At 44.6% G+C, this 26459-nt stretch overlaps 1 protein-coding gene across 1 annotated transcript in view; it reads right to left on the reverse strand.

The window, feature by feature from the left end:
* Positions 1-6666: 6666 nt before the first annotated feature.
* The window catches only part of MICAL2 (microtubule associated monooxygenase, calponin and LIM domain containing 2), a 244115-nt gene continuing 224322 nt past the window's right edge, over positions 6667-26459 (reverse strand). The window contains exons 35-37 of the mRNA XM_055548613.1: positions 23135-23234; positions 16535-16608; positions 6667-10492 (exon numbers count right to left, since the gene is read on the reverse strand). Of these exons, the coding sequence (XP_055404588.1) occupies positions 10227-10492; positions 16535-16608; positions 23135-23234 (440 nt within the window). The 3' untranslated portion in view covers positions 6667-10226. The remainder of the gene's footprint in view (positions 10493-16534; positions 16609-23134; positions 23235-26459) is intronic.

A 26459-nucleotide genomic window follows, 5' to 3' on the forward strand; every position in this document is an offset into this window, starting at 1 on the left:
TCAACAGTTCCAACAGGTAGGGCTTTGTGATTTACAAGGCAAAACCATGTCATGGTGAAGATCCGGGGTTCAAATCACCACTTATCAGCCAAATATCTTTATAATTTAATCATTCTGTGCCTATTTTCTCATCAAAATGAGTACTTTCCTCAAGAGGTTGCTGGGATAACCAACAGAGTTAGTGTAAATAAATTACTCAGCTCAGTGCCTAGCAGATAACAAACCTTAGTTCAATAACTATTTGTTATTAGTATCTCATTTGAGACTCATAAGTGATATTATTATTACCTCCATTATACAGATGAATAACTTGAAATTTGGAGTTTAAACAACTTGCTTCAGATCACATCACAAATAACCGAGAGAATGATAGACCTTAGAATCTGTTCTGTCAACGAGATATAGAATCTAGTTTTCAGCTAGGATTATTGTCCTTCAGAATAAAGACTATATTTCCCAGCAAGGTACTGTCAGATGACTAAATGTTGATCAATGAGATGTAAGCAAAATTGTTATGCAGCAGCTTCTAAGAATCTTCCCAACAAATATGTGGGAGTTGGATGTTCAGCTTCTCAGACAACCAGACAACTATGTGATACAGGCCAAGCCTCCCACTGAGAACAGCTGGAAAAGCTAGACAAAATGTAAAATAAGTCTACTTGAGAGCACTGGAAAGCTAACAGAATTTACAAGGCCGAGATCTAGGAGAAGGATGAACCCCAGAGAGGTGAGCCTGTCACTTGGGACTACTTTCCCCTGAGAGGCACCTGCCAATTTCAGAGGTAGCAGCTGAGAAGCCAAGAGGTTGAGCAGGGCAGTTACCAACCTAACCTACCTACCAACCTAACAAGGATAGGTAGACAATGGCTCAGACAGTAAAGAATCCACCTGCAATGCAGGAAACCCGGGTTCAGTCCCTGGGTCAGGAAGATCCCCTGGAGAAGTGAATAGCTACCTACTTCAGTAGGTAGCTGCCTGGAGAATCTCATGAACAGAGGAGCCTGACAAGTGACAAGTCCATGGGATTGCAAAGAGTCAGACACCACTGAGTGACTAATACTTTCACTTTTTTTTTCAGACAAAAGTTCAGGCAGCACCTGAAGGCAGGGACTTCCCTGATGGTCCAGTGGTTAAGAATCTGCCTGCTAATACAGGGGACATGGGTTCAATCCCTGGTCCTGAAAGACCCCACATGCCACAGGGCAATTAAGCCTGAGAGCCACAACTGCAGAAGCCCGAGTGCCCTAGAGCCTGTGCTCCACAACAGGAGAAGCCAGCGCAATAAGTCCATGCACCCCAGCAACTGGGATCCAGCACAGCCAAAAAAAAAGTTCAGGCAGCACCAAACTGGGACCCCCAGTAAGTCCCCCTTGCTTGATTTGGGACTCCAAAATACCCCACTCTAGTAGACAAATTGAAAATAGGGGAACTTTCAGTAAAAAAACACAACTGAGAAAAATTATTAATAAATAGCAGATCCAAACAGAAGTAAATACTAAAGTGTATGGCAGGAAGAAAGTTTTTCCAGATGGAAGAAGAACAAATAAAAGGGTAAATATATGGGTGTATCTAAAAGAATACTGACTACATAAAATGAAAATAATGGTGTCTTACAGAGTTCACAAATATATAAATCAAATTAAAATGCACTAAAGCAAAAGCATTTAAATTGGGAAGTGAGTAAATGAAGTTAAGTTCTAAGATCCAGGCATTGTCTGGGAAGAAGTAAAAGTAACGATTTATCCTGGACTTTGATAAATTAAGGAATCACGTGGTAACCTCTAGGGTAACCATTAAAAGAATAGTAAAAGAGTAACTACTAAGATAATGGACAGAAAATTGAAGTCTGCGTGTTCCATTCAGATGGATTTCATAAACTGTGTTTGTATCTGTCATCTGTCTTTTGCATTCTGTTTTATTTTGCTACTTTCCTTTTTTGTTGTTATTGTTGTATAGGTTTAAAACCCAGGATAGAGGTAAACTAAACATTTCAAATCAAGTTAAGGTACAATTCAAGCTGGAAGAGGCTTTCACTGGGGAAATCTTCACATTCCCCAACTGTAAATACTATCTGTTATAGGTTGAATTGTATCCCCTAAAAAAAAAATTCACGTCCTAACACCTAGAACCTTAGAATGTGATGTTGGGAATGAAGTCATTGCAGATGTAATTAGCAATGTTAAAATAGCACATTGGGTCATACTGGATGGGCATCTAATCCAGTGAGACCAGTGTTGTTAAGAGAAGGATGAGGACTTCCCTGGTGGTACCATGAATAAGAATCTGCCTGGCCAATGCAGAGGACACAGGTTTGATCCCTAGCCCAGGAAGATTCCACGTGCCGCAGAGCAACCAAAGCCCCTGTACCACAACTACTGAGCCCATGCTCTAGAGACCACAAGCTGCGACTACCGAAGCCTGTGCACCTAGAGCTTGTGCTCTGCAACGAGAAGCCACCACGGTGAGAAGCCCGTGCATTGCACGGAAGAGCAGCCGCCACTCACTGCAATTAGAGAAAGCCCATGCACAGCAACAGAGACCTAGCCAACCAAAAATAAATAAATTATTAAAAGAGAGAGAGACAGAAGGATGAAATCTAGACCCAGACAAGCACAGAGGAAAGACACTGTGAAGACAGATGGGAGAAACAAGTTCACCAGAGTGCCATCACAGCCAAGGAACGCCTGGGGCTACCAGAAGCTGAGCGAGGCCAGCAAACACCCTCCTCTAGGGGCCTGAGAGGAAGCATTGCCGGGAAGACACCTTCATTTTGGACTTCGGGCCTCCAGAACAGTAAGAGAATAAGTTTCTCTTGTTTTAAGTCCCCTAGGTGTGGCACTTTGTTACGGCAGCCCTGGGGAAACTGATACACTATCTAAGGGACTAAATGGGAGGCCCCAGGAGGTCATGAAGAGGGTTTTACAAAGGGTCTGGCTACCAATCAGTCACTGGAGGTTTGACCACATCAAAGCAGCAGGATCAGGGGATGTGGAGAAAAGCTAGGTACAGCCTCCTGAGACTTCTTTAACCACTGAAAGCAGAGCATGCTCTCAGGATGAAAAGAACATGTGAGAAAATGGCATGGCGCCTGCGCTCAGAGTCTTAAGTGAGATTTCTCATTGCATGTCCCCCTCAGGAGCTCCAGGGTGTTAGCAGTGGCCTTTGAAGACCAGGCTGCCAGTGGCCGTGTCCTTCAGGGTCCCTACTTGCTGAGAGCAAGGGTGGGCGAGTGCTTCTCTAGGTGAGCTAGGAAGGTATGAGGCTGGGGGAGGTTGGCAGACCTCAGTCTTGGTTTGTGACATCATGGACTGAGGGTGGGGATGTTTTTGAGGATCCCATGGATGATTCCATTCAAATGGTCTCTGATCCAGCCATGGGGGAATGTGTCCCAAGTTCTTGAAGACAGGTGACTTGCTTACCTATCCTTTAGATGCCTAGAAATAAACTGTAAACATTAGCAGGGGGATTTCCTCCCTGAGCATGGTAGCTGAGTGTCAACTGCATGTAGAAGTGAAACTTTAAAATCAGTGGCTCTTACTGGAGTCATTTGGCAGAGGAATAGAGAACCCTCCAGAGAATCAGTAGCAGGGGTAACGTTTTAAGGATAGAAAGACACGGTTGTCAGCTGCTTTAGACTCAGCCAGGCAAGAATGCCTGGGGTTCTGGTGCTTCTTTTGGTGTGGTCTGTGTCACAGGCCACTGAGATTATCCCCAGGGTCTCCCCTCTTCCCTCCCAGGGCAGATGATCAGGGGAACAAGATCTTCTCTAAGTTCTAATCCATTCTAATCCAGTTTCCTCCCACACCCACCTCCAGATTTGTGTGGCCTAGCAGAGCAAGAGTCTCTGCCTCTGTCTTTTCTGGGGACGATATTTTGCTGTTCATACTTAAATGTTTCCTTTTAGGGAGAAGGGTTAGAAGTATTACATCTAAGGGTGAGATGCAATCAAATCACCAGGGCCAGACAGTGTCTTAAGAGTGGATTTAAAGAATCAGCCAAAAAAATCTGCAAGAGGCTGGGCAAGAGTCAGCAGGGACCAGCTCAGAGAGAGAGAGAGAGTCCCAAAAGGGAGGTGACGACACTCTGAGAGTGCATTTCTTAGACTTGTTTACTGCTTACATCTCTTGTGGGAACTGTCCATTCTTACCCGTTCTGCCAACATCTGAGGGGTCGTTTTCTGTTTCTGCTGTGGGATTGAAACAGTTTGAGATTCACCACAGTCATTCCAGTTACAAAGTTATTTGTTAGCCATTTCCATTTTAAAATTGGAGCCTATGTAGAGCAGACTCACTCTTGTAAGGAAGCTGCAAGGCAGAGAGGAGGAGAGGGAGGCAGGGAGAGAGGATTAGCCCCACTTCACAGATGAAGATGCTGAGGCACAACTGAGTAGTTCAGGATCATCCAGCGAACAGTAGAAGAGCTTGAATTTTAGCCCTAATTAGGGATTCATGCTCAGCTTACTGTTTAGAATGATTATACCTGTTGATTTTTTTTTTTTTTTTGAGCTATTGATTTGTTTTCAAATCACACACTTGTGGTTTGGGGACTACCCCACACACATGCACATATATTTCCTCTGAATTCTTAGGGAGCCAGTTTCTGTTATTCTGTGCATGGGCAGGGAACTGAATTCTCATGCCACCAGTGTCCTATGGGCAGCTGCGCCAACATCAGGTGGTTTGTTTCAGGGTCACATAGGCCCTTGAGGACTGTTTCCCAGTGACCCCATCTTGCTCCCCACTATCCCTGCGCCTCCTCTCACCTCTGCACGCTCTTCCTAAGGACCTGAAGAAGCCACATTAATCCCCAACACTCTCCCTGAACTTCCACTCCCATCCCCTTGGCCTGTGCTCTTGGCTCCCTACCCTGGGACTAGAGATTGAGTTGCATGGTACCCTGCTTCTCAATTTAGTGCAAAAAGTCCCCTGGGGTGGGTCCATGGCAGTGCGTCTGCAGTACTTGATTCCCCAGGATAAGCAAGATGCTGGTTCCCAGAGAATCATGGTCATTGTAAGATTGTTGTGAGGGGTGGTGGAGTTTAGGTAATTTAAGTGTTTAAATGATTGTTTTTGAGTTTGAGTATATCAGTCCTGGGTGTTCTTTGGAAGGAATGATGCTAAAGCTGAAACTCCAGTACTTTGGCCACCTCATGCGAAGAGTTGACTCATTGGAAAAGACTGATGCTGGGAGGGATTGGGGGCAGGAGGAGAAGGGGACAACAGAGGATGAGATGGCCAGATGGCATTACGGACTTGATGGACGTGAGTCTGAGTGACCTCCAGGAGTTGGTGATGGACAGGGAGGCCTGGCATGCTGCAATTCATGGGGTCGCAAGGAGTCGGACATGACTGAGCGACTGATCTGATCTGATATGTAGACGTAGTATAGAAAGAAATGAAATGCTTCAAAAGGGCAGCTTGGTCTTCTAGTGCCAGATTTCCCCTGAACAGGGCTGGGCACTGCTGTGTTGGGAGAGCGTGGCAGTGAGAACCAATCAAGGAAAGAAACAGGCAAGCACAAGGCACAGGTCTGGGTGGGGACACAGGGAGGTCACACAGCTGGGCGGTGAAGGGCTGGGCTCTAGAGGCCGGTGTCTGGGTTCACCTGTTTCCCTACTTTGTACCTGGGCTACCAGGTAAGCTCCTGACTTCAGTGTCTCCATCTTATCATCTCAGAATGGAGCAATGTTTATCTTAAGTATTTTGCTTTCAGGATTAAAGGGAGTAATGCCCCTACAGAGCTTATTGCAGGTGAATTCTCAGGATCCATTACCATTATCAGGGTCAGAGGGCTCCTGAGGGGAACTGCGACAGCATAGGTCCAGCTGTTTTTGTCTCTAGAAATGAGCTGGGAGAGGGAGTGAGCATGAAATTACCAAGTGTGCCCAGAAGGCCCAGGGGTGGTGAGCTGCAGCGACAGGGTCAGCTCCAGGCTGAGAGTTGGTGGCTCTATGGGCCTGGATGAGCCCCTGCACGGGTGAAGGAAAACTTGCAGATGTCCTGGAAGGTGGCTAGCCTTACCCTTGGCAAGTTAGCACTTGTGGAGCAGGAGCTCTCATGTGCAGTTATGTTTACTTTCTGTTGACAGTCAAAAGAAAAAAAAAAAAGAATCTTTTCAAGTGGTCCACCTGCAGACAAAAGCTTTCAAGCAATGGGGCAACTTAGTGTGAAATGATGGGACCAGCACTTGATTCACCTGATGTGGCTCTTCTGGTGAATCCTGCTCACATTTCATGAATTTGCATGTGCTGGGATTAAGAGCAGAAACAAATAAACCAAAACCTCAGTCCTGAAAGAGTGTGAGTTGAAGGGAGGGGCCAGCCCTGTGCAGAAGGGAGTATTCCTGTTGCTTGAATGAAATACAAAACCAGGTTGTACTGGGTAAGAGAAATAGGAGTCAGGACTAAGAGAGTTCCCCTCTATCCTCCACCCCAACTCTGAGAACAGCTTTCTTTGTTGAGCGAATACACCTGAGGTGAGCCGCCTTCACTCCTCCTCCCACTCACATCCAGGTAAGTCCTGCCAGGTGTCCCAGAGGGAATAAAGCGTCCAACGATAACTCAGACTCCTACATGAAATCAAAGCTTTGCTCATGTCCTTTCACTGGAATTAAGAAATGAAATGAGCGCTGCCCTCAGAGATGCCAGACCAAGCCCACATGTTTGGATTTTCTAGACAGAAACTCATTTATTTTTGGTCCATTTCAGTATTTATAGCAGTGCACATGTAAATCATTTCAGTTCCCAATTGTTGGAGCAAATTAATCTTTCACAAGCCACTCAGCAGTGAGGTTAGAACATAAACAGTAGGTGAAACAGTACACGCTCCCCTGTATGTGAACCTTCTTGTTATAACACAATAAACTCCTAAATTTGAGCTCGCTACATCCAATGAATGCTGCTCTCTCCATTCATGTGGCAGCCCCAGCTGCCCGCTGCCACCTCTGCCCTGCTGAGGGAGTTCTCTGATCAACCACCTGGGTGGGACATGCTGCCATTTTCAGTTTGGAAGGAAAAGCCTGTAAATCTGCTTCCTGGGAAGACAGACATTGCTGAATTGTCATCTGCCTCCAGAACGCAGAAAACATCAATTTCATTGCAGCTCATCAGAGTTGGAAACACCTGCCACTTCCTTTCTCAGTTGCAATTAACATCCTGCATCTCAACATTGATTGATTCCAAGCAACCTAACACTGCCAAAGTCAAGGTTTAAATGAAACAGTATAACCTGATATTATTTTTCACGGTTTTAGAAACATGAACACACTTGTGTTTTTATTGCCAAAGAAGCACTACAAATAGTTGGGGGGATAAGTCTTTGTACTTGAGATAAACGTGAGTAGAATAATTGATGTTCATAATAAAAACCATTCTTTATTCTTGTATTTATTTGGAGTTGTACTTGTTTATCTTTGTGTTTACTTGTGGGTAGAGGAATAATGTTATTTCTGAATTTTTCACCTAGCACAGGGCTGCTGAATCCCATGGGTTTGGAAGATGTTTATTAAACAAATAAATAGATGAATGGTTTGGGAGAGCAAGCTTAATTTAAGAACTGTCCTCTTGGTCCAACTTACATAAAATTCTGAAATTTTAATCATGAGCCTTTCATTCAACTTAAAAGCTGTGTGAGACTGTGAAATATGACCTGAGGCTGGGGCTTTCTGTTTCATCCTAAATGGTTCAGCCTTGATCACAAGTGTTATTTTATGGAAAAGTGAAGGCTCCATCTGTTTTCAACATGATTCTACTCATACTGCCTACACAGAAACTTTTCAAATGGTACAAGATTTTACCTTTAGAGAGTCTCAGAACATTCTCTGTTGCAATCATTTAACATAGTTTAACAGCCACAATATTTGTGTCCTTTTGGAAATGATCATTAAAAAGGTTTTTAAGTACTGGGAAAACTGAAAGCTAGAGTAAGGAGAAGGCTGTTAAATATAAGGTTTACATTTTAACTTGGCCAGATAAGACTCAGCCTTAAACCACAGGATATAATCTTTGGAAGAGAAAATGAACAAATTTCTTCTCTCATCTATTAACAGAATACTGGGGCCAAGAACCACCTTCTTTTTTTGGCCCTCTTGGGAGAATCTTCTTTTAAGACTGAAATAGAACAAGTTAAAATAAGTGGCACTTAATTCTTTCACACAAAACCAACCCAGACATGACACATTTGAGCATCATCTGTTAAATATATGCAAACGTCAAATGATGACTAAGCTTGAATATTTCTACCCATTCTAGAAGGAAAACTGAAGTTATGCATCTTTCTTAAAATGAATTAACATTCTGGTACATCTGTAGTCTTACCTCTAAATGCCTGATGGCAGAAAGTATTATTTTTACTATCTCCATAAATTTTTAATACTATATAACTTAATGCCCCAAACCTCTGGGTTATTTGTATATTAAATAGCTTATATACTAATAGCTTAGTGTTAATAGGTCTTCTCCAAATTCTAACACAGGAAAACCAGAATTACGAGGAAATCACCTTAACCACTTCCACCAAATATATAAATAAATAAAAATAGATAAATAGACCTAAGTGGCACAGTTTTCAGAGACAGCGAGAAATAGATGCTTGCATATATTTCCTAATAATGGAATTCAGGCACTAGAAGACCTGATCATGTTAAAAAAGAAAAAGGGAGAGAAGAAAGAAAAAGAACCACAACCTTTAGAACCTGGTATACCATGGAAAGGTTGCGTCTCAATACTGCCCAGAACGTTGGCTGACTCAGGAAACACAGGCATATTTCTAAGTTCCAGCCTGATCAGCTGACCAGATTGTCATGTATGGAGAGCATCTCAGACAAAAGTGGCTTATGGGTCAACTTCTATTGAGGAAAGTTAGCTCTCCAGGCAGTTGCAAAGCACAATTTGTCCAACAATACATACATTTAAACACTTGCAGACGTGCGAGAGGCTAAACAAACAACAATGACTTCTTCAGTCTCCCTCTTGTCAATGATGGACTGACTCCTCAAAGAATCCCATTGAGGGAAAATAATCAAATACTTTAGAACAACAAATCACCGTTTAAAATCTTTTCTTTGGTTTCCATATGAACCATCAAAATGTCCCAGGAATCCCATGTCAGTGTACAAACTCCACCTCCCAGCTTTTTTTTTTCCCATGGAAAATGCCACAACGAAAAAATCCTTTATCCAATTTGGGATTTGGTGAATGGGGCCACTGCACCTCACTCCACCTTGAAGGCAGAAGTGGCCTTGTCTTGTCCTGTGGAGTTCCAGGAAGCCCCTGTAGAGAGTGTCAGAGACACTTCCCTGTTTGGACCTAAGGAGACCACCACTGAAAAGCATCCTCCGCCCTTGATCACTAGAATGTTCGCTTTCAGTAGCAGCATCAACCTCACTAATATTTTATCAACAAATGAATTTTCCTTTTTGCCATTACCAGCAGATATAAAAAAGCACTTCAAAATTCTTTTTTAAAATATTGGTTCTGTCTTTAAAAATTATTCATCTTCTAAAACTGTTTTTCACTATATTCCGGGGAAATAAAGAGAGTACTCTGAAAAAAAAATGAAAAGCTTTTCTAAGCCAACAGCATTTGGTGAAAACTAACAATCCTGCTGGTATGAAGTTGAAGTTTCATTTCCTTTTTCTTTCTTTTTTTTTTAAAATAAAATTAAGGCTCAAATGTTCTATTAAATGCTCATTGCTTATGTATATTATATTAAGGCTTATAAATACACCTGGTGAATTAAATTCACCCTGGATTGAATTAACACCTGCTATGTGAGTTATTTGCTTTATGTAATCAGTAATCTCAAGGTTTTGTCCCTTTCTCTGGAAGCACAATTTAAATATTAACCTAATCTTTAAATGGCGGCTGCTTCTTTCTGACATTTGGAAACCGGTCACCCGTGCAAAAAAAAAGGCAAATATGGATATAGTAATGAAAAGGCAGCTTCTCAAAAATCTTAAGATGTGTAACTCAATGAATTGGGAAGAGAAATGATGAAAGCAGCAGGAAAACTGATCTCTGTGTCACTCTTTATAGAAAACAATGCTGATTATCTGCCAAAGTCATCTCCAATCTGAGAGACCAGCTGAAGTTGACTGCCAATTTCAAAAGATTCTCTATATTTTCTTCATTATAATCTCTGGAAGTATCTTAGGCAGCTGGAGTACATATGAGAGAATCTTAATTAAAAAAAAAAATACTGCAGCGTGGTATAAGTTATGTTTCAGGTCTAACAACCTGTGAGAGGAGGAATGAGTGAGTGGGGTGCTTGGCCTGATCTGGTCGTCAGCTTGCTCCCTGTGGGGCCTGCTGACGTCCTGCTCAGCTGACAGCCCCTAGAGAATATGAAGCTTTCAAAGTGCTGGTCTTCGGCCTTCTCTCTGATGCGTTGTTCCTCTAAGGAATCCACCAGTTTGTCCCTTTGCTCAATCACTTGCATCATCTTGGTGAGTATTTCTTGCTCTTCATTCAGATCATTCTCATCTTTCTGGCTCTCTGCAGAAAAAAACAGAACAAAAAAAACCCAATAACAAACAAAAAGACACACTGGACTTCAGGTAACATTTGACCTCAGAGGAGCTTTTGGCAGGGGTGTTCTTGATTGTTCTGCTCTTTAATTTCTAAGGAGAAAACAAGGAAATGAATTTAACACCGGGGACCTGCCCTGCAAGCCACAGATTAGAAAGGAGGGTGCTTTGTGCTGCTCTCAGCTCAGTTTTCATCTCGAGACTATATAAAGCAACAGGGAAAAACCCCTTTGTGAGAAAAAGAAATTCATACCAGCCAAGCCCTGCCAAGACCTCCCACCTGTCCTCCCCTCCCCAAAAAGAAGCCAGCAAAACACCACCAAGGCGGTTTTCCCTAAATACATCTGAGCTACAGCAGAGCAATCTGTGAGAGAAGTTTCTGAGTAAACCATCTGCATCAGTGGATGTTATTCCAATGACAAGAATCCTGTTTTCATTTGCAGTTAATAACACATTGCAGCCCTCTGAATAGAGACGAGGCGGCAGCCAAGTGAGGCTGTGGCTAGCTGCTGGGAGGACGTTTCCAGACTGCGACTAGGCTTCTCCCTTTTGCCTTCTGAGTACATGACCTTCTTCCTAATTGCCCCGAGATGTTCAACTGCCTGGGGAAGATATGATTGCTATAAAAGGAAGGAAAAGAGTAAGAAACTGGTAGTAATGACTTTCTGATGCTCAAAATAGGATTCTCAAGGCAGATCTTAAGTTTTGTCCGATTATTGCCTTAAGAGAAGATTTTATGTATTATTCCATTAATACATAAACAATTCCATTGTTTAATGCATGGGGACTAGGCAGTGAGCGGCATCCCAGAGTAGAGATGGTACCACTGTCTCTTGCCTCAGGCTGAGTTCTGAGACCGGCATCAGGAATAAGGGACACATGACAAAGGGGAAATAAAGAGGCAACAGTCCCTTTGCAGCTCAAGTTTTATGGGAGGGAGGAGTGAGCAGCAGGAGAAACTGAAGGTGAGAGCCCTGGGCTCCAGTCTCTCCATTCTGGGCCTTAGAAGCCCCCAAGGGGCTTCTATCCTACCATTTGATGGGAACACTGGGGGCCAAGACCCTTGCCCTGACCCTTGCTCGGAACTCCAGAAAGATATCAGTTGGAAAGGCACCCTGGGTATAAACATGGAACAGGCAGAACTTCATGGTTGGGCAGAGAAGAGGGGTCTGGATGTGGCTCCCCAGATCCTGATTTGCTGTGTGTGGCACACATAGGCAGTGGCCAGAAGTGTCTACTTGGCCCAGAAGTGCAAAGGTCGCTGGCCACTGGGCCTGCCACAGGGCTCCTTGTGGTGAGGGATGAGGTGGCCCCACAGTGCAGACTGTCTGGTAGACCGTCTGGCCAGGCTGAGTGGAGGATGCGCTGAGGCGAGGCTGAGTAAGGATAGGAGTGAGGCTTCAGGTACGCTGAGAGCATGGCCAGGCTATGGTCATGCCAGCCACACACCTGGTCTGCAAATGGCAGCAGAGAGCAGCCTAATGACAGGAGACAGCTACATGGAGCGCAGTGGATCAGAGCCACCCACATCAGTTTCCAGTGCTGCAAAGTCACACAGACCTGCCTCTCGCTAACACCTGGCAGTCTCCTTTAAGGATCAAGCAGATGGAAGGGGCGGCAATCTGCAAGACTGAACGTTTCCATCCCAAAGAGACTGAGCATTTCCTGGAGGGACTTTTAAAATTATTGCATTAGACTAAGTTTACCAGAAAAACATCTACTTTGACTTTATTGACTATGTCAAAGCCTTTGACTGTGTGGATCACAACAAACTGTGGAAAATTCTTCACGAGATGGGAATACCAGACCATCTGACCTGCCTCCTGACAAATCTGTATGTAGGTTAAGAAGAAACAGTTAAAACTGGACATGGAAAAACAGACTGGTTCCAAATCGGGAAAGGAGTACATCAGGGCTGTATATTGTCACCCTACTTATTTAACTTATATGAAGAGTGCCGCTGCTGCTGTTGCTAAGTCGCTTCAGTCGTGTCTGACTCTGTGCGACCCCATAGACGGCAGCCCACTAGGCTCCTCTGTCCCCGGGATTCTCCAGGCAAGAATACTGGAGTGGGTTGCCATTGCCTTCTCCAATGCATGAAAGTGAAAAGTGAAAGTGAAGTCGCTCAGTCGTGTCCAACTCTTAGCGACCCCATGGACTGGAGCCTACCAGGCTCCTCTGTCTATGGGATTTTTCCAGGCAAGAGTACTGGGGGTGCCATTGCCTTCGCCGATATGAAAGAGTAGTCTATGGGATTTTTCCAGGCAAGAGTACTGGGGGTGCCATTGCCTTCGCCGATATGAAAGAGTACATTATGCAAAATGCTGGGCTGGATGAAGCACAAGCTAGAATCAAGATTGCTGGGATAAATATCAAATAACCTCAGATATGCAGATGACACCACCCTTATGGCAGAAATCGAAGAGGAACTAAAGAGCCTCTTGGTGAAAGTGAAAGAGGAGAGTGAAAGAGTTGGCTTAAAATTCAACATTCAGAAAACTAAGATCATGACATCTGGTCCCATCACTTCATGGCACATAGATGGGAAAGCAATGGAAACAGTGACAGACTATTTTCTTAGGCTCCAAAATCACTAGATGGTGACTGCAGCCATGAAATTAAAAGATGCTTGCTCCTTGGAAGAAAAGCTATGACCAACCTAGGCAGCATATTAAAAAACAGAGACATTATTCTACCAACAAAGGTCTATCGAGTCAAAGCTATGGTTTTTCCAGTAGTCATGTATGGAAGTGAGAGTTGGACTATAAAGAAAGCTGAGCACCAAAGAATTGATGCTTTTGAACTGTGGTGTTGGAGAAGACTCTTGAGAGTCCCTTGGACTTCAAGGAGATCCAACCAGTCCATCCTAAAGGAAATCAGTCCTGAATATTCATTGGAAGGACTGAAGCTGAAGCTGAAACTCCAGTACTTTGGCCACCTGATGTGAAGAACCAACTCATTGGAAGAGACCCCGATGCTGGGAAATATTGAAGGCAGGAGGAGAAAGGGATGACAGAGGATGAGAGAGTTGGATCATATCACTGATGTGATTGACATGAATTTGAGTAGGCTCCAGGAGTTGGTGATGGACAGGGAAGCCTGTCATGCTGCAGTCCATGGGGTTGCAAAGAGTCGGACATGACTGCGTGACTGAACTGAACTGACTGAAATTTACCAGAGAGGGAGTTCCCTTTCCTTTCTTCCTTTCCTCCTTACTTCTTCTTTGTCTTCTTGCTAACTAGTGGGATGAAGCTTTCATGCAAGATGACAAGGCAAAATGAAGAAACTACATCTTTTGGTATACCTCAGAAGAGTGAGAAAATGTATAACCATCACTCTTCGTAAGAATTTTTAAAAAAGATTCAAAAGTGGCTCATGAGTCTTTGGTGATATGTATTTTACCACCCTGAACCAGAGTAAATTTAAAATTTTTTGAGATGTATAAATCAGATCTTAGTTGTCTACTGTGATTTGTTAATTTAGGTATACTTCAGTATTCCTGCCCCTTATTTGATTATCAACACAGAGAAGTTCAAAATTTCAATCTCAATTTTGGTTTATCATTGGTGGAAACATCTGAGCCCCTTCTGACAATTAAAAGATGATGTATACTACTTTTATCAGTTCTATACAGAGCAGTTCTATAAGGATTTTGATAAAGAATCTGCCCGCAGTGTAGGAGACCCAGGTTTGATCCCTGAATTGGGAAGATCCCCTGGAGAAGGGAATGGCTACTCACTCCAGTATTCTTGCCTGGAGAATTCCATGGACAGAGGAGCCTGGCGGGCTACAGTCTGTGGGGTCATAAAGAGTTGTACATGACTAAGCGACTAACACTTTGGCTTCACATTACCACTTTTATCTGTTCTAACAGAGCAGTTCTATAAGAATTTTGTTAAAAAATAATTTTCTATTGTAAAGAGACAATCTACAAACACTACTGTTTGTAGTGTTGCCAGGAAAAATATCAATAACCTCAGACATGCAGATAACACCACTATTATGGCAGAAAGTGAAGAAGAACTATAGAGCTTCTTGATGAAAGTGAAAGAGGAGAATGAAAAAGTTGGCTTAAAGCTCAACATTCAGAAAACTAAGATCATGGCATCTGGTCCCATCACTTCAAGGCAAATAGAGGGGGAAAGAGTGGAAACAGTGGCTGACTATTTTTCTGGGCTCCAACATCACTGCAGGTGGTGATTGCAGCCATGAAATTAAAAGACACTTACTCCTTGGAAGGAAAGTTATGACCAACCTAGATAGCATATTAAAAAGCAGAGGTCTTACTTTGCCAACAAAGGTCCATCTAGTCAAGGTTATGGTTTTCCCAGTGGTCATGTATGGATGTGAGAGTTGGTCTATATAGAAAGCTGAGTGCTGAAAAATTGATGCTCTTGAACTGTGGTGTTGGAGAAGACTCTTGAGAGTCCCTTGGACTGCAAGGAGATCCAACCAGTCCATCCTAAAGGAGATCAGTCCTGAGTGTTCATTAGAAGGACTGATGTTGAAGCTGAAACTCCAATACTTTGGCCACCTGATGTGAAGAACTGACTCATTGGAAAAGACCCTGATGCTGGGAAAGATTGAAGGCAGGAGGAGAAGGGGATGACAGAAAATGAGATGGTTGGATGGCATCACCGACTCGATGGACATGAGTCTGAGTGAACTCCAGGAGTTGGTGGTGGGCGGGGAGGCCTGGCGTGCTGCGGTTCATGGGGTCACAAAGAGTCGGACACGATTGAGCGACTGAACTGAACTGAACTGAACAAATACTACTATGTGAGAAAGAATAGGAGAGCCTGAGTCTATAATCTGTTCCCAAGTCATAGCCCCATCCTTTACCTTGAGCATGCTTTTTAAGTTCTCAGAGACTCAGTTGTCCAATCTGTAAAATGGAGTAATATACCTGAGAATGATCATGATGATAACATCTCATATTTACTAGGTGCTTGTTCTGTAGCAGGTAACCCCATAGGTAGGAGCAATATATGGTCCATGATGTATACAGTGGAGAAGGCAACGGCACCCCACTCCAGTACTCTTGCCTGGAAAATCCATGGACAGAAGAGCCTGGTGGGCTGCAGTCCATGGGGTCGCGAAGAGTCGGGCGTGACTGAGTGACTTTACTTTCACTTTCCACTTTCATGCATCGGAGAAGGAAATGGCAGCCCACTCCAGTGTTCTTGCCTGGAGAATCCCAGGGACTGGGGAGCCTGGTGGGCTGCCGTCTATGGGGTCGCACAGAGTCGGACACAACTGAAGCGAGTTAGCAGTAGCAGCAGCAGCAGATGTATACAGAAAAGATTTAATTTGCTCTTTTAGGCTTTGGTCCCAATGTAGGAAAGCCATGCATAGATCTGGCCCCCAGAAACACAAAGGCACAAAATAGAGTGGATATGCCTCATGGGTTGGAGCCAATAAGTCAGTATATGATATTAGTTTATTCCAACTCTCCCTCCGTCACGGTGGAAATGATTTTCTCACGTGTGATGCCCTGGCCCAGTTGTGGTAGGAAGGATGCTTCCTTTACCGTCCCCAGTGTCTGGTACAACCAGGCCTGCCTTCCTCTCACTGTGGAAACACATACATCATGGCCCTCATCTCACTGTGTTATAATTACCGGTCTGACTGTCAGTCTCCCCAGGGAGGCCACAGGGCAGGGCTGCTCTTCTCCATCTGCCAGGCCCACTCTAAATTCTCAAAAAACATTTGTTAAATGAATGGATGGATAAGTGAATGAAGGTGTGAGTGAATGACTTCATTCCTATTAGCACATGGGTTGGGATGGAGCAAAATGCTGCTCTCCCAGCCCTAATAAGCAAAGTTAAGAGGGACTTGCTGTGCTCAAGTGGGGGCAGAAGAAGCTGGCTTTGTGCCCCCTCTGGCTTCCAGGTTGGCGGCACCAGACACGAAGAGTACTTTGCTCTATAAAGTGCAGCATGTTCTGGTCAAGTGTCTGCATAGGAAAAAACATCTTTAGCAAAGGCCTGAAACACATCACTGTACTCACCTTCCTGGAGCATTTTCTCTCTTAATTTCTGCTCTAGTCTGCTTTGATGATCTTCCAGTTCTAGTTCGTGGGCCCTGGGAATGAGAAAATGTTCAGACTTTATAAATACTGAAGACCTGTGTAGAAATATTGATTAATAAACTCACTGACCGGCTTCAGCAATATGTGAACCGTGAACTTCCTGATGTTCAAGCTGGTTTTAGAAAAGGCAGAGGAACCAGAGATCAAATTGCCAACATCTGCTGGATCATGGAAAAAGCAAGAGAGTTCCAGAAAAACATCTATTTCTGCTTTATTGACTATGCCAAAGCCTTTGATCGTGTGGATCACAATAAACTGTGGAAAATTCTGAAAGAGATGGGAATACCAGACCACCTGACCTGCCTCTTGAGAAATCTGTATGCAGGTCAGGAAGCAACAGTTAGAACTGGACATGAAACAACAGACTAGTTCAAAATAGGAAAAGGAGTACGTCAAGGCTGTATATTGTCACCCTGCTTATTTAGCTTATATGCAGAGTACATCATGAGAAACGCTGGACTGGAAGAAACACAAGCTGGAATCAAGATTGCTGGGAGAAATATCAATAACCTCAGATATGCAGATGACACCACCCTTATGGCAGAAAGTGAAGAGGAACTGAAGAGCCTCTTGATGAAAGTGAAAGTGGAGAGTGAAAAAGTTGGCTTAAAGCTCAACATTCAGAAAACGAAGATCATGGCATCCGGTCCCACCACTTCATGGGAAATAAATGGGGAAACAGTGGAAACAGTGTCAGACTTTATTTTTGGGGGCTCCAAAATCACTGCTGATGGTGACTGCAGCCATGAAATTAAAAGACGCTTACTCCTTGGAAGGAAAGTTAATGACCAACCTAGATAGCACATTCAAAAGCAGAGACATTACTTTGCCAACAAAGGTCCGTCTAGTCAAGGCTGAGCACCGAAGAATTGATGTTTTTGAACTGTGGTGTTGGAGAAGACTCTTGAGAGTCCCTTGGACTGCAAGGAGATCCAACCTGTCCATTCTGAAGGAGATCAGCCCTGGGATTTCTTTGGAAAGAATGATGCTAAAGCTGAAACTCCAGTACTTCGGCCACCTCATGCAAAGAGCTGACTCATTGGAAAAGACTCTGATGCTGGGAGGGATCGGGGGCAGGAGGAGAAGGGGACGACAGAGGATGAGATGGCTGGATGGCATCACTGACTCGATGGACGTGAGTTTGAGTGAACTCCAGGAGCTGGTGACGGACAGGGAGGCCTGGCATGCTGCAATTCATGGGGTCGCAGAGAGTCAGACACGACTGAGCGACTGAACTGAACTGAACTGACCATAGCAACTGCTTTCCCTTTTCCTTATTAAGACGGGTCTTGGAATGCCTCTAAACCAAAAGTTTTGCTACTACTGCTGCTGAGATACATGGAACTCAGTAGATAATGGAGAGGAGCTGAAGTTTGTGAACTTCCATCACAAACTTCCAGTGAACTTCTGGAAGGCCACACTGGAATGGATCATGAAGAAATGACTAGAATGGTAGAAGCAATGACAATCTAAAACTCCTCTCTTTTAGGGGCAACGTGACTTCAAGCATCACCTCTGCTGCTGCTGCTGCTGCTAAGTCGCTTCAGTCGTGTCTGACTCTGTGCGACCCCGTAGACGGCAGCCCACCAGGCTCCCCCGTCCCTGGGATTCTCCAGGCAAGAACACTGGAGTGGGTTGCCATTTCCTTCTCCAATGCATGAAAGTGAAAAGTGAAAGGGAAGTCGCTCAGTCGTGTCCGACTCTTAGCAACCCCATGGACTATAGCCTACCAGGCTCCTCCATCCATGGGATTTTCCAGACAAGAGTACAACTCCCAAATCTTTGACCGTGGTAAGCAAGAAAACAAGGAGGAAACAGGAGTGAGGCATTTTGTCAGTGGAGGCAATAGTACTCAGACAACCACCCATCTGGTTGTAGGCAATGGTGAAAGAAGAACAGTGATGCTTTGGAGGAGTCAAGCTAGAGTGCTGGGTACTCAATGTGCCCACCAGCAAAGTCAAGAAGGGAAGTCAGCTTTCAGTGAAGGTCAGATGGAACTTTATGACCTTTCAATGCCTGGCGATATGCCGTGTATATTACAGAACTTGTGTCAGCTCCCCACATGCTGGGCCATGTGGTAATGTGGAGGTTCCTCCAACCTCTGGGAATGCAGCCCTGGAGTTCTCAGAAGAAATGAGGACCACAAACAAATGTGGCAGGGGTCAGAGGTGAAAGGTGAAGTCACATGAGCCCTAAAAGGGAGACAATAGAGGAAAAAAAAGTTTGAAGACAGGAGCATGGGAATGCCTACATTTAGAAGCTCATCAAAAGAGGTAGAAGCAGGGAAGAAGCAAGCGGAAGGTAGGAAGGATATGCAGCATCACAGAAACCAAGAGAGGCAAGTTTTAGGAGAGAAGAGAGGGGTCAAGGCTGTCCATTGCTACAGAGACACTGAAAAGGGTGAGGACTGACACTAGGGCCCCGGGGCTTCCCTCCAGCCCCAGCCGCAGGCTGGGCACACATCTGCCTCAGCATTGGGTCACTTTACTATACCCTGTTGTTGCTGGGGTTTTGTTGTTGTTGTTACTTCTACTATTACTTAGGCCAAGGTCCTCACTTTGTTCAATACTCTGCCTTTTGTTATTGACACTGAACTTCCCTTGACCCATTCTAGCTCCCAGTAGAAATGTACCTACCACTCAGATTTTCCTTTAAGAAAGGACTTTGTGAAAGGAGTGTCGTGTGTAGTAAGCTGACAGCTGCAGCAGAATCCACTTCAGTGTCCTGCTGAAGCCACACTGTCCCCAAGCACAGCGGTGGTGCTGGAGCTCGGCCATTTCTGCCCCGCTTTGGGCTCCTCGGATGGGCAGCCGTGGCTGGTGCTGCCCGTGGCCTGGCTCAGATTTTTCTCAGGGCTGCACTGCAGTCTGAAGCTCCTCCTGCCAGTCCTTCTCCCCGCCCTTCTCCTTTCACAGGTGTCAGGACTGCGGGGGGGGTCTGAAGATTTCACTCTCGTTCCTGCTCCCTTTTTCCTTCCTTCTGTTGTATCTCTTGTGCTTCTAATTCTGTCCCAGCACCTGCTTTCCCAAGGGACTCAACATCACACACCAGTCTAAGACATTTCTCCTTGTTCAGCCAGGCCTTTCTCCAAACTAGAAGCTGCCCTCTACCAGAGCTCTCATCTGGCTCACACTCCACGTTCTCCTCCTTGGCCTCTTTGGAGGAAAACGTTCCCTCTGACAACGTACCAGGGAAGCCCCAGTCACCGCTCAGTCACCATCCCCTGACCTGCGCAGGTGGGGCCTGTGCTCTGAATACTCCTCCTCCAAGTCTTCACAGAGCAACTGCTATGCTTTCTTATTTCTCTCATGCTGTGTGCTCGTGTGTCCATCTCTGAAAACCATGAAATCCTTGAAGGCAGGGACTGGGGCCTGACTCATCTTTACTTCCACAGTACCCAGCATGGTTCCTGGCACAGAGAATATGCTTGATAGATGTTTGTTGAATGAATTTTATAATTTAAATCTCGTCCAAAGGCAGATGGTATGGTTGTGTAAAAAGGGCTTTGTGGTCAGGTGGATGTGCACAAATTACTTTGTTGAATCTCAGAATGTGCATCAATATAAAAAGAATAGTAATAGTAATAGAAAAAAAAAATAATTACAGATTAGCCCTGCTTCCCCACTCCTGGCATTTCCTTCCATGCCAGTGGACCTTGATGAGTATAAGTCCGGGCTTCTTCTTTCCACTTTCTCTCTCAGATTCACTCTCACCCCAGGAGTGGTAAATTTGGGAAGAACAGGGAAAATTAGCTGATACCCTTTCTCACCTGGGATCAGCCTGCCTGCAGCAAACGTGTGTTCTCTGGGTACACATCGTGAATAAATACACATATTTATACACATATATGTCATGAGCCAATGTAAAATATACTCTGGGTCACTGTCAACAATGTTTAAAATCAACTGCTCTAGGGAATTCTCTCTACTCTGGCAGCTACTGATTCTAAATTCTTTTGATAAGGAGTAGATTCCAGAAATTGTACCTCCCCATCCATGTCTCAGCCTGATACCTACCTGCCTACTGAATATCCCACTCGCTACTAAATTCAAGTTGCTCAAAACAACTAGCTGTATGTTAAATACAAAAATTGTTAAGAGAGTAAATCCTAAGAGTTCTATCAGAAAAAAAAAATGTTTCTATTTCTTTCATTTTGTATTGATATTTTTGCATGAGATGCTGGATGTTCTCTAAACTTACTGTGATAATCATTTCATGATATATGTAAGTCAAATCATTACACTGTATACTTTAAACTTACACAGTGTTGTATGTCAATCACATCTCAATAAAACTGGAAGAAAAAAAAACAACTACAACCTAAAAAAAAAAAAAAAAGCGTTCTCTTACTCTGAGCCTTGCTAGTGGTCTATGCTATGCTATGCTAAGTCACTTCAGTCGTGTCCGACTCTGTGCGACCCCATAGACGGCAGCCCGCCAGGTTCCCCCATCCCTGGGATTCTCCAGGCAAGAACACTGGAGTGGGTTGCCATGTCCTTCTCCAATGCATGAAAGTGAAAAGTGAAAGTGAAGTCTCTCAGTCGTGTCCGACTCTTAGCGACCCCATGGACTGCAGCCCACCAGGCTCCTCCGTCCATGGGATTTTCCAGGCAAGAGTACTGGAGTGGGGTGCCATTGCCTTCTCAGTGCTAGTGGTCTAGGGCAAGATTTCTCAACCTTGACACTACTGACGTTTGGGGCTGGGTAATTCTGTGGGCGTGAAGGAAGTGGAGCTGCCTGTGGAATGTTCGGCAGCACCCTTGGCCTCTCCTCCCTAGATAGCACTAGCACCTCCCAGTTGTCTTAGACAAAAACGTCTTCAGATATTGCCAAATATCCCTGGAGGGAGGAGGCAGAGATGGAATTGCCCCCAGGTGAGCCCACCCTCCCCCCACCCCCCCCACCCCCACCCCCAGCCCAGTCTCAGGTAAAAGCCTTACCCCTAAGCAAGTGATTCACTACATTTTGTGACTAGGGAGGTAAGTATGTCTAATTCTGAAGTTTGGTTCCATGGTGAACGCCCAAGTGATCCTAACCCCTAGAATCTTTGAATGTGACCTTATTTGGAAAAGAGTCTGAGGATGGAAAGTTAAGAACCTTGAGATGAAAATATTCTGGATTATCCGGGTGGGCTCTAAACTGAGTGGCAAGTATTTCTACAAGAGCAGACACAGATACAGAGAAAAGGCTGCGTGAAGATAGAGGCAGAGTCTGGAGTGATGCAGCCACAAGCCAAGGGATGCCTGGAGCCTGCTGAGCCAAACAGGGAAGGGAGGATTCTCCCCCAGAGCCTGGCCCCCCTAACACCTCAATTTCAGTCTTCCAGAACTGTGAGAGAATACCTCTCTATTATTTTAAGCCATCCTGTGTGGTAAGATGTTAGTCCAGCCCTAGGAAATGAATACAGTTAGCAAGCTTTCTTGGACTCTCATATTTAGCCACGCTAGCCATGATCAGTCGGAGAAGGCAATGGCACCCCACTCCAGTACTCTTGCTGGGAAAATCCCATGGACGAAGGAGCTTGGTAGGCTGCAGTCCATGGGGATGCTAAGAGTCGGACACGACTGAGCAACTTCACTTTCACTTTTCACTTTCATGCATTGGAGAAGGAAATGGCAACCCACTCCAGTGTTCTTGCCTGGAGAATCCCAGGGACGGGGGAGCCTGGTGGGCTTCCATCTATGGGGTCACACAGAGTCGGGCATGACTGAAGCGACTTAGCAGCAGCAGCATTAGCAGCAGCAGCCATGATCAGTAATAAATTCTTTAGTTTAATGTTCCATCTGTTGACCCACTAGTCTTATTTCTTACCCAGTTCAGAATCCAGGCAGAGATGAGGAATAGAATTTATTAGACCCTTTTAAGACTCCCCAAATTATTTCTCAGGGTTGGGTGAAAATGAAATTGTCAGCATAAGTGAAAGCACCCTGTACAACCTGTCATGCTTAGTCAGTTTATATTAAATGTCACTTTCTTTCCCTCCAGGATGGTGACAGGTAAAGTGACCTTCAACTTTCTCAGAGTGCAGTGAGATCCATCTCTACTTTCTCATCTCCCAGCCAGACTGCAGCCTCTTATCCAGAGGACAGCCAGACAGATCTCCACCTTCAATCCATTAATGCCACAAGGAGCGGTCAGGAAGCCCTTCCCATCGTTCACACTCAAAGGCCAGACATAGCTTCCGCATTGCAGATGTGTGACTGCAGGTGGGTCTCCCCTGCCCTGGGGGGCAGGAATGGACTGCAAGTACCTTATCCACATGCCCTCCAGCCCAGACCTATTACCTGAAATCATTTTAGCCACAGGACTCCACAGCAGAGAACAGACAACTGAAGATTCTCTGTACTAATGCCAGCATGATATGCAAGACCTCAAACCCCAATTTGTCTCAATCACAATTCTGTATGCACAAGGAGAAAAATCCTGGGACTTCAACCGAGGAGGGTGGGCCACCCCACTGCCACCCCCCATCCCCTGCTTGCTTTTAGGCCTCACTGTTGTCCGTGTTGCCTTACTTACATGATCAGGAGCTCTGACTCATATCGCATTAATTTATTCTTCTCCAGAACCAGCTTAAGCCATTCCTGCAAAAGCTGTGCTTCATCCTGTGTGCATGAATCTGCTTAAGAAATCAATGGCAAATGGGTTAGATTGGCATTTCTCTTCCCATGATCAAACTGCTTTGAAGCTACTTTACGGGGCCATGTTTGTAGCAAAAAGGCTCTGCAGGTGGCAGCCCCCGATGGCCTATTGAAGCCTCAAGGTCATGGGCATAACAGATAAAACACACCTGCGCATGCTCTAGGGGAGGTCCTCTTGGACATTTAGGGTGTGAATACTTCAGTTTGAAGGTTCGTATACCCTTGACAATGGCCTGCCACACTAGTGACCCTCCTCTGAATATTTGAGTGTCTTCCATAAAATTTCTATACATTTGTATATCATATCCACCACCAAAGAAAGCCCTAATAACCCTGCTGGTTACTATCTCCTTCTCTTCTTCTGAATCGAATGCCTACTGAGTGCCCAGGTTGGCTGTGGGGCAGGAAAGTTCACATACCATTTGGTTATAGAAGAGTGGTAACTGGCATTTTGGTTTTTTGCACAAAGAAAAGCCAAATGATTAGAGGGGAAAAGTTATTAGCTTTGAGTCTCATAGGGAAAAAGTTTTATCCATACACACTTATAACTTAGATTATGACCTTTATTCCTTTATTAAACAGAAGAATTACCATGATAAAATTCACATTGCTTTTAGATATTCAGTGTTAGATGCTAAATGTTTAGATAATAAAATGTTAAAATTCGGGAATGTTTGAGAAGTAGTAACATCAGTGGCTTTCTAGTATCTCACCCTGAAATGGGAATACAAGCTGTGTTGCAAAGCTCATGGCCATTTTCCAAGGATTTAACTTGGTAAGTCCCATTGCTGTTGTTTGTTGTTCAGTTGCTAAGTCGTGTCTGACTCTTTGCGACCCTAGGAACTGCAGCATGCCATGCTTCCTTTGTTCTTCACTATCTCCTGGAGTTTGCTCAGACTCATCCATTGAGTCAGTGATGCCATCCAACCATCTCATCCTCTGTCCCAAAGGTAGAGAGGAAAACAGGGCAGTCGGAAGATATGTGTGACCTTGGGAAAGTGGTTTAACCTCTCAGAACCTCTGCTTCTTCATGGGATAAACTGAACAAGAAGGCACACAGGTAATAGAATCATAACAAAGAGCTGCTGCTGATAATGCAGGGTTTCATGCCAGCCAGTGGGCTAAGTACCTTATATGCAATACCTCACTGAATCCTCACAACAAACTCACCAGTAGGTTCCCTTGTTATCACCACTTGATGGCTGAAGAAACAGAAGTTTGAAAGATTAGAATAACTTACTCAAGCTCAGAGTTAGTAAGTGGCAGAGCCAGGGCTTGAGTTCAGGAGAGCCTTATCCCAAGCTCATACTCTTCTTTGCCTGTATACCCCTCTCCCCTCCTCATTACTCCCTCCATTCCTCTCACAGCCCCATAAAGTAAATAAAGCCCCTAGCACATTGCAAAGTCTTCCATAAAAATGAGTTCTCTTTCTCCCTGTCTCCTTGATCACTCATTTATTGATATGGAAACTGGGGTCCAGAGTGATTGATCCACAATGTCCCAAATTATATATTTAGTTAATGTACAAACTGGTGCTACAATGCAGAACTTGACTTCTGATTAATTAATTCATTCATTCAATAACACCTGTTTACAGAATAGGAGTCAGGTATTGCCTTAGGTTGGAGAAGGCAATGGCACCCCACTCCAGTACTCTTGCCTGGAAAATCCCATGGATGGAGGAGCCTGGTGGGCTGCAGTCCATGGGGTCGTGAAGAGTTGGACATGACTGAGCGACTTCACTTTCACTTTTCACTTTCATTAACTGGAGAAGGACATGGCAACCCACTCCAGTGTTCTTGCCTGGAGAATCCCAGGGATGGGGTTGCATAGAGTTGGACACGACTGAAGCGACTTAGCAGCAGCAGCAGCATTGCCTTAGGTACTGGGGATACAGTGATAGATAATGCTATTTATCACCAGAATTTTGGAGATAGTAAGGCATGGTATCTGCTGAAAAGGGTATTGTTAGATAATCTTTTGGATCAGATAGACCAAAGAGCTAGAATAAAATAGAATATCAGAAAACTGTCGCCACAACAAAAAAAGGACTCTGGGAATACACAGAAGGGAGGGGTTTTCTGGTCAGAATATGAGGTTGGGCTTCCCAGGGGAGGTGATGTTTGAACTGGCGTATTGAAGAAAGGATAACACTTTGAGAGGAAACACTGAGGGTGGGAGAGAACAGTTCAATAAGAGGGAACAATATGAGCAAAGACAAGAGGATAGAAGATGGTGGCGACAGAGGTCAGGAAGGGCTAAGGGGACACAGAAGGTAGACCATGAGACCCCAAAGTGTATGACCATCTCATCACAGAGGCCCCTGAACGCCGTGCTAAGGCTTTTGCACTTTATGCTGTAAATACAAAGGGACACTAAAGGTGGTTGAGCAGGAGAATGATACCTAGAGTTGGTGCAGGAAGGATTAAAAGGGAAAGAGAAATAAGTGCTATTCTTTCTTAGGTTTCTTGAATGAATGAATGAATAAAAGAACTTATAAACCTGTTGAGTACCAACATCTTCTGAGCATTGTTGGTGGTGCTGAGGGCCAGGGATGGATAAGCACTGGCTCCAGCTATCCAGGAAACTGGGACCTTGCAATCCAGTGGGGAAACCGACACCACACAGCCAAACGGGATACAATGTGCCCCCTGCCATGCAACACAGGAGGGAAGTGATTCATCTTATGTGGAGGAAGTGGGGAAACCTCAGAGAGGAGACAGCAGGTGAGCTCAGTCTAAGTGGATGAGTGGGAGTTTTCCAGGGGCAGGAGGAGGTGAAGAACAAGGTATTCCAGGGCATTAGTTGCTGAATGGAAGAACGAAATTTATAGACTGCAGATCATATATATGACACATGTTAAAAACATATACTTTAAATTCAGATTTAGGATCAAACTTCCATTCTTTGACCTGTCACTGTAGGGGCTTGAGTTCTTAACAGCCTCCCTGAGCCTCAGTCTCCTCATCTGTTTAAAGATACAATGGGATTGTGCATTCAGAGACCTTAACCCAGCCCTGGCACTGAGTATAAACTCAATAAATAGTAATGGTCATTATTCAAATCATGTACTGTACATGATGGAAGATCACTTAGGAGTCATCTCTCCCAGCCATCGAGGTACAAAGGAATTTCCTCTCCCACCCTCCGCTCCAGCCTCTACAGTAATTCTCCATGGATGGTGGAATGCCCTGCTGTCCAAG

Source organism: Bubalus kerabau, chromosome 15 (genome assembly GCF_029407905.1).
Source record: "Bubalus kerabau isolate K-KA32 ecotype Philippines breed swamp buffalo chromosome 15, PCC_UOA_SB_1v2, whole genome shotgun sequence".
NCBI lineage: Eukaryota > Metazoa > Chordata > Mammalia > Artiodactyla > Bovidae > Bubalus > Bubalus kerabau.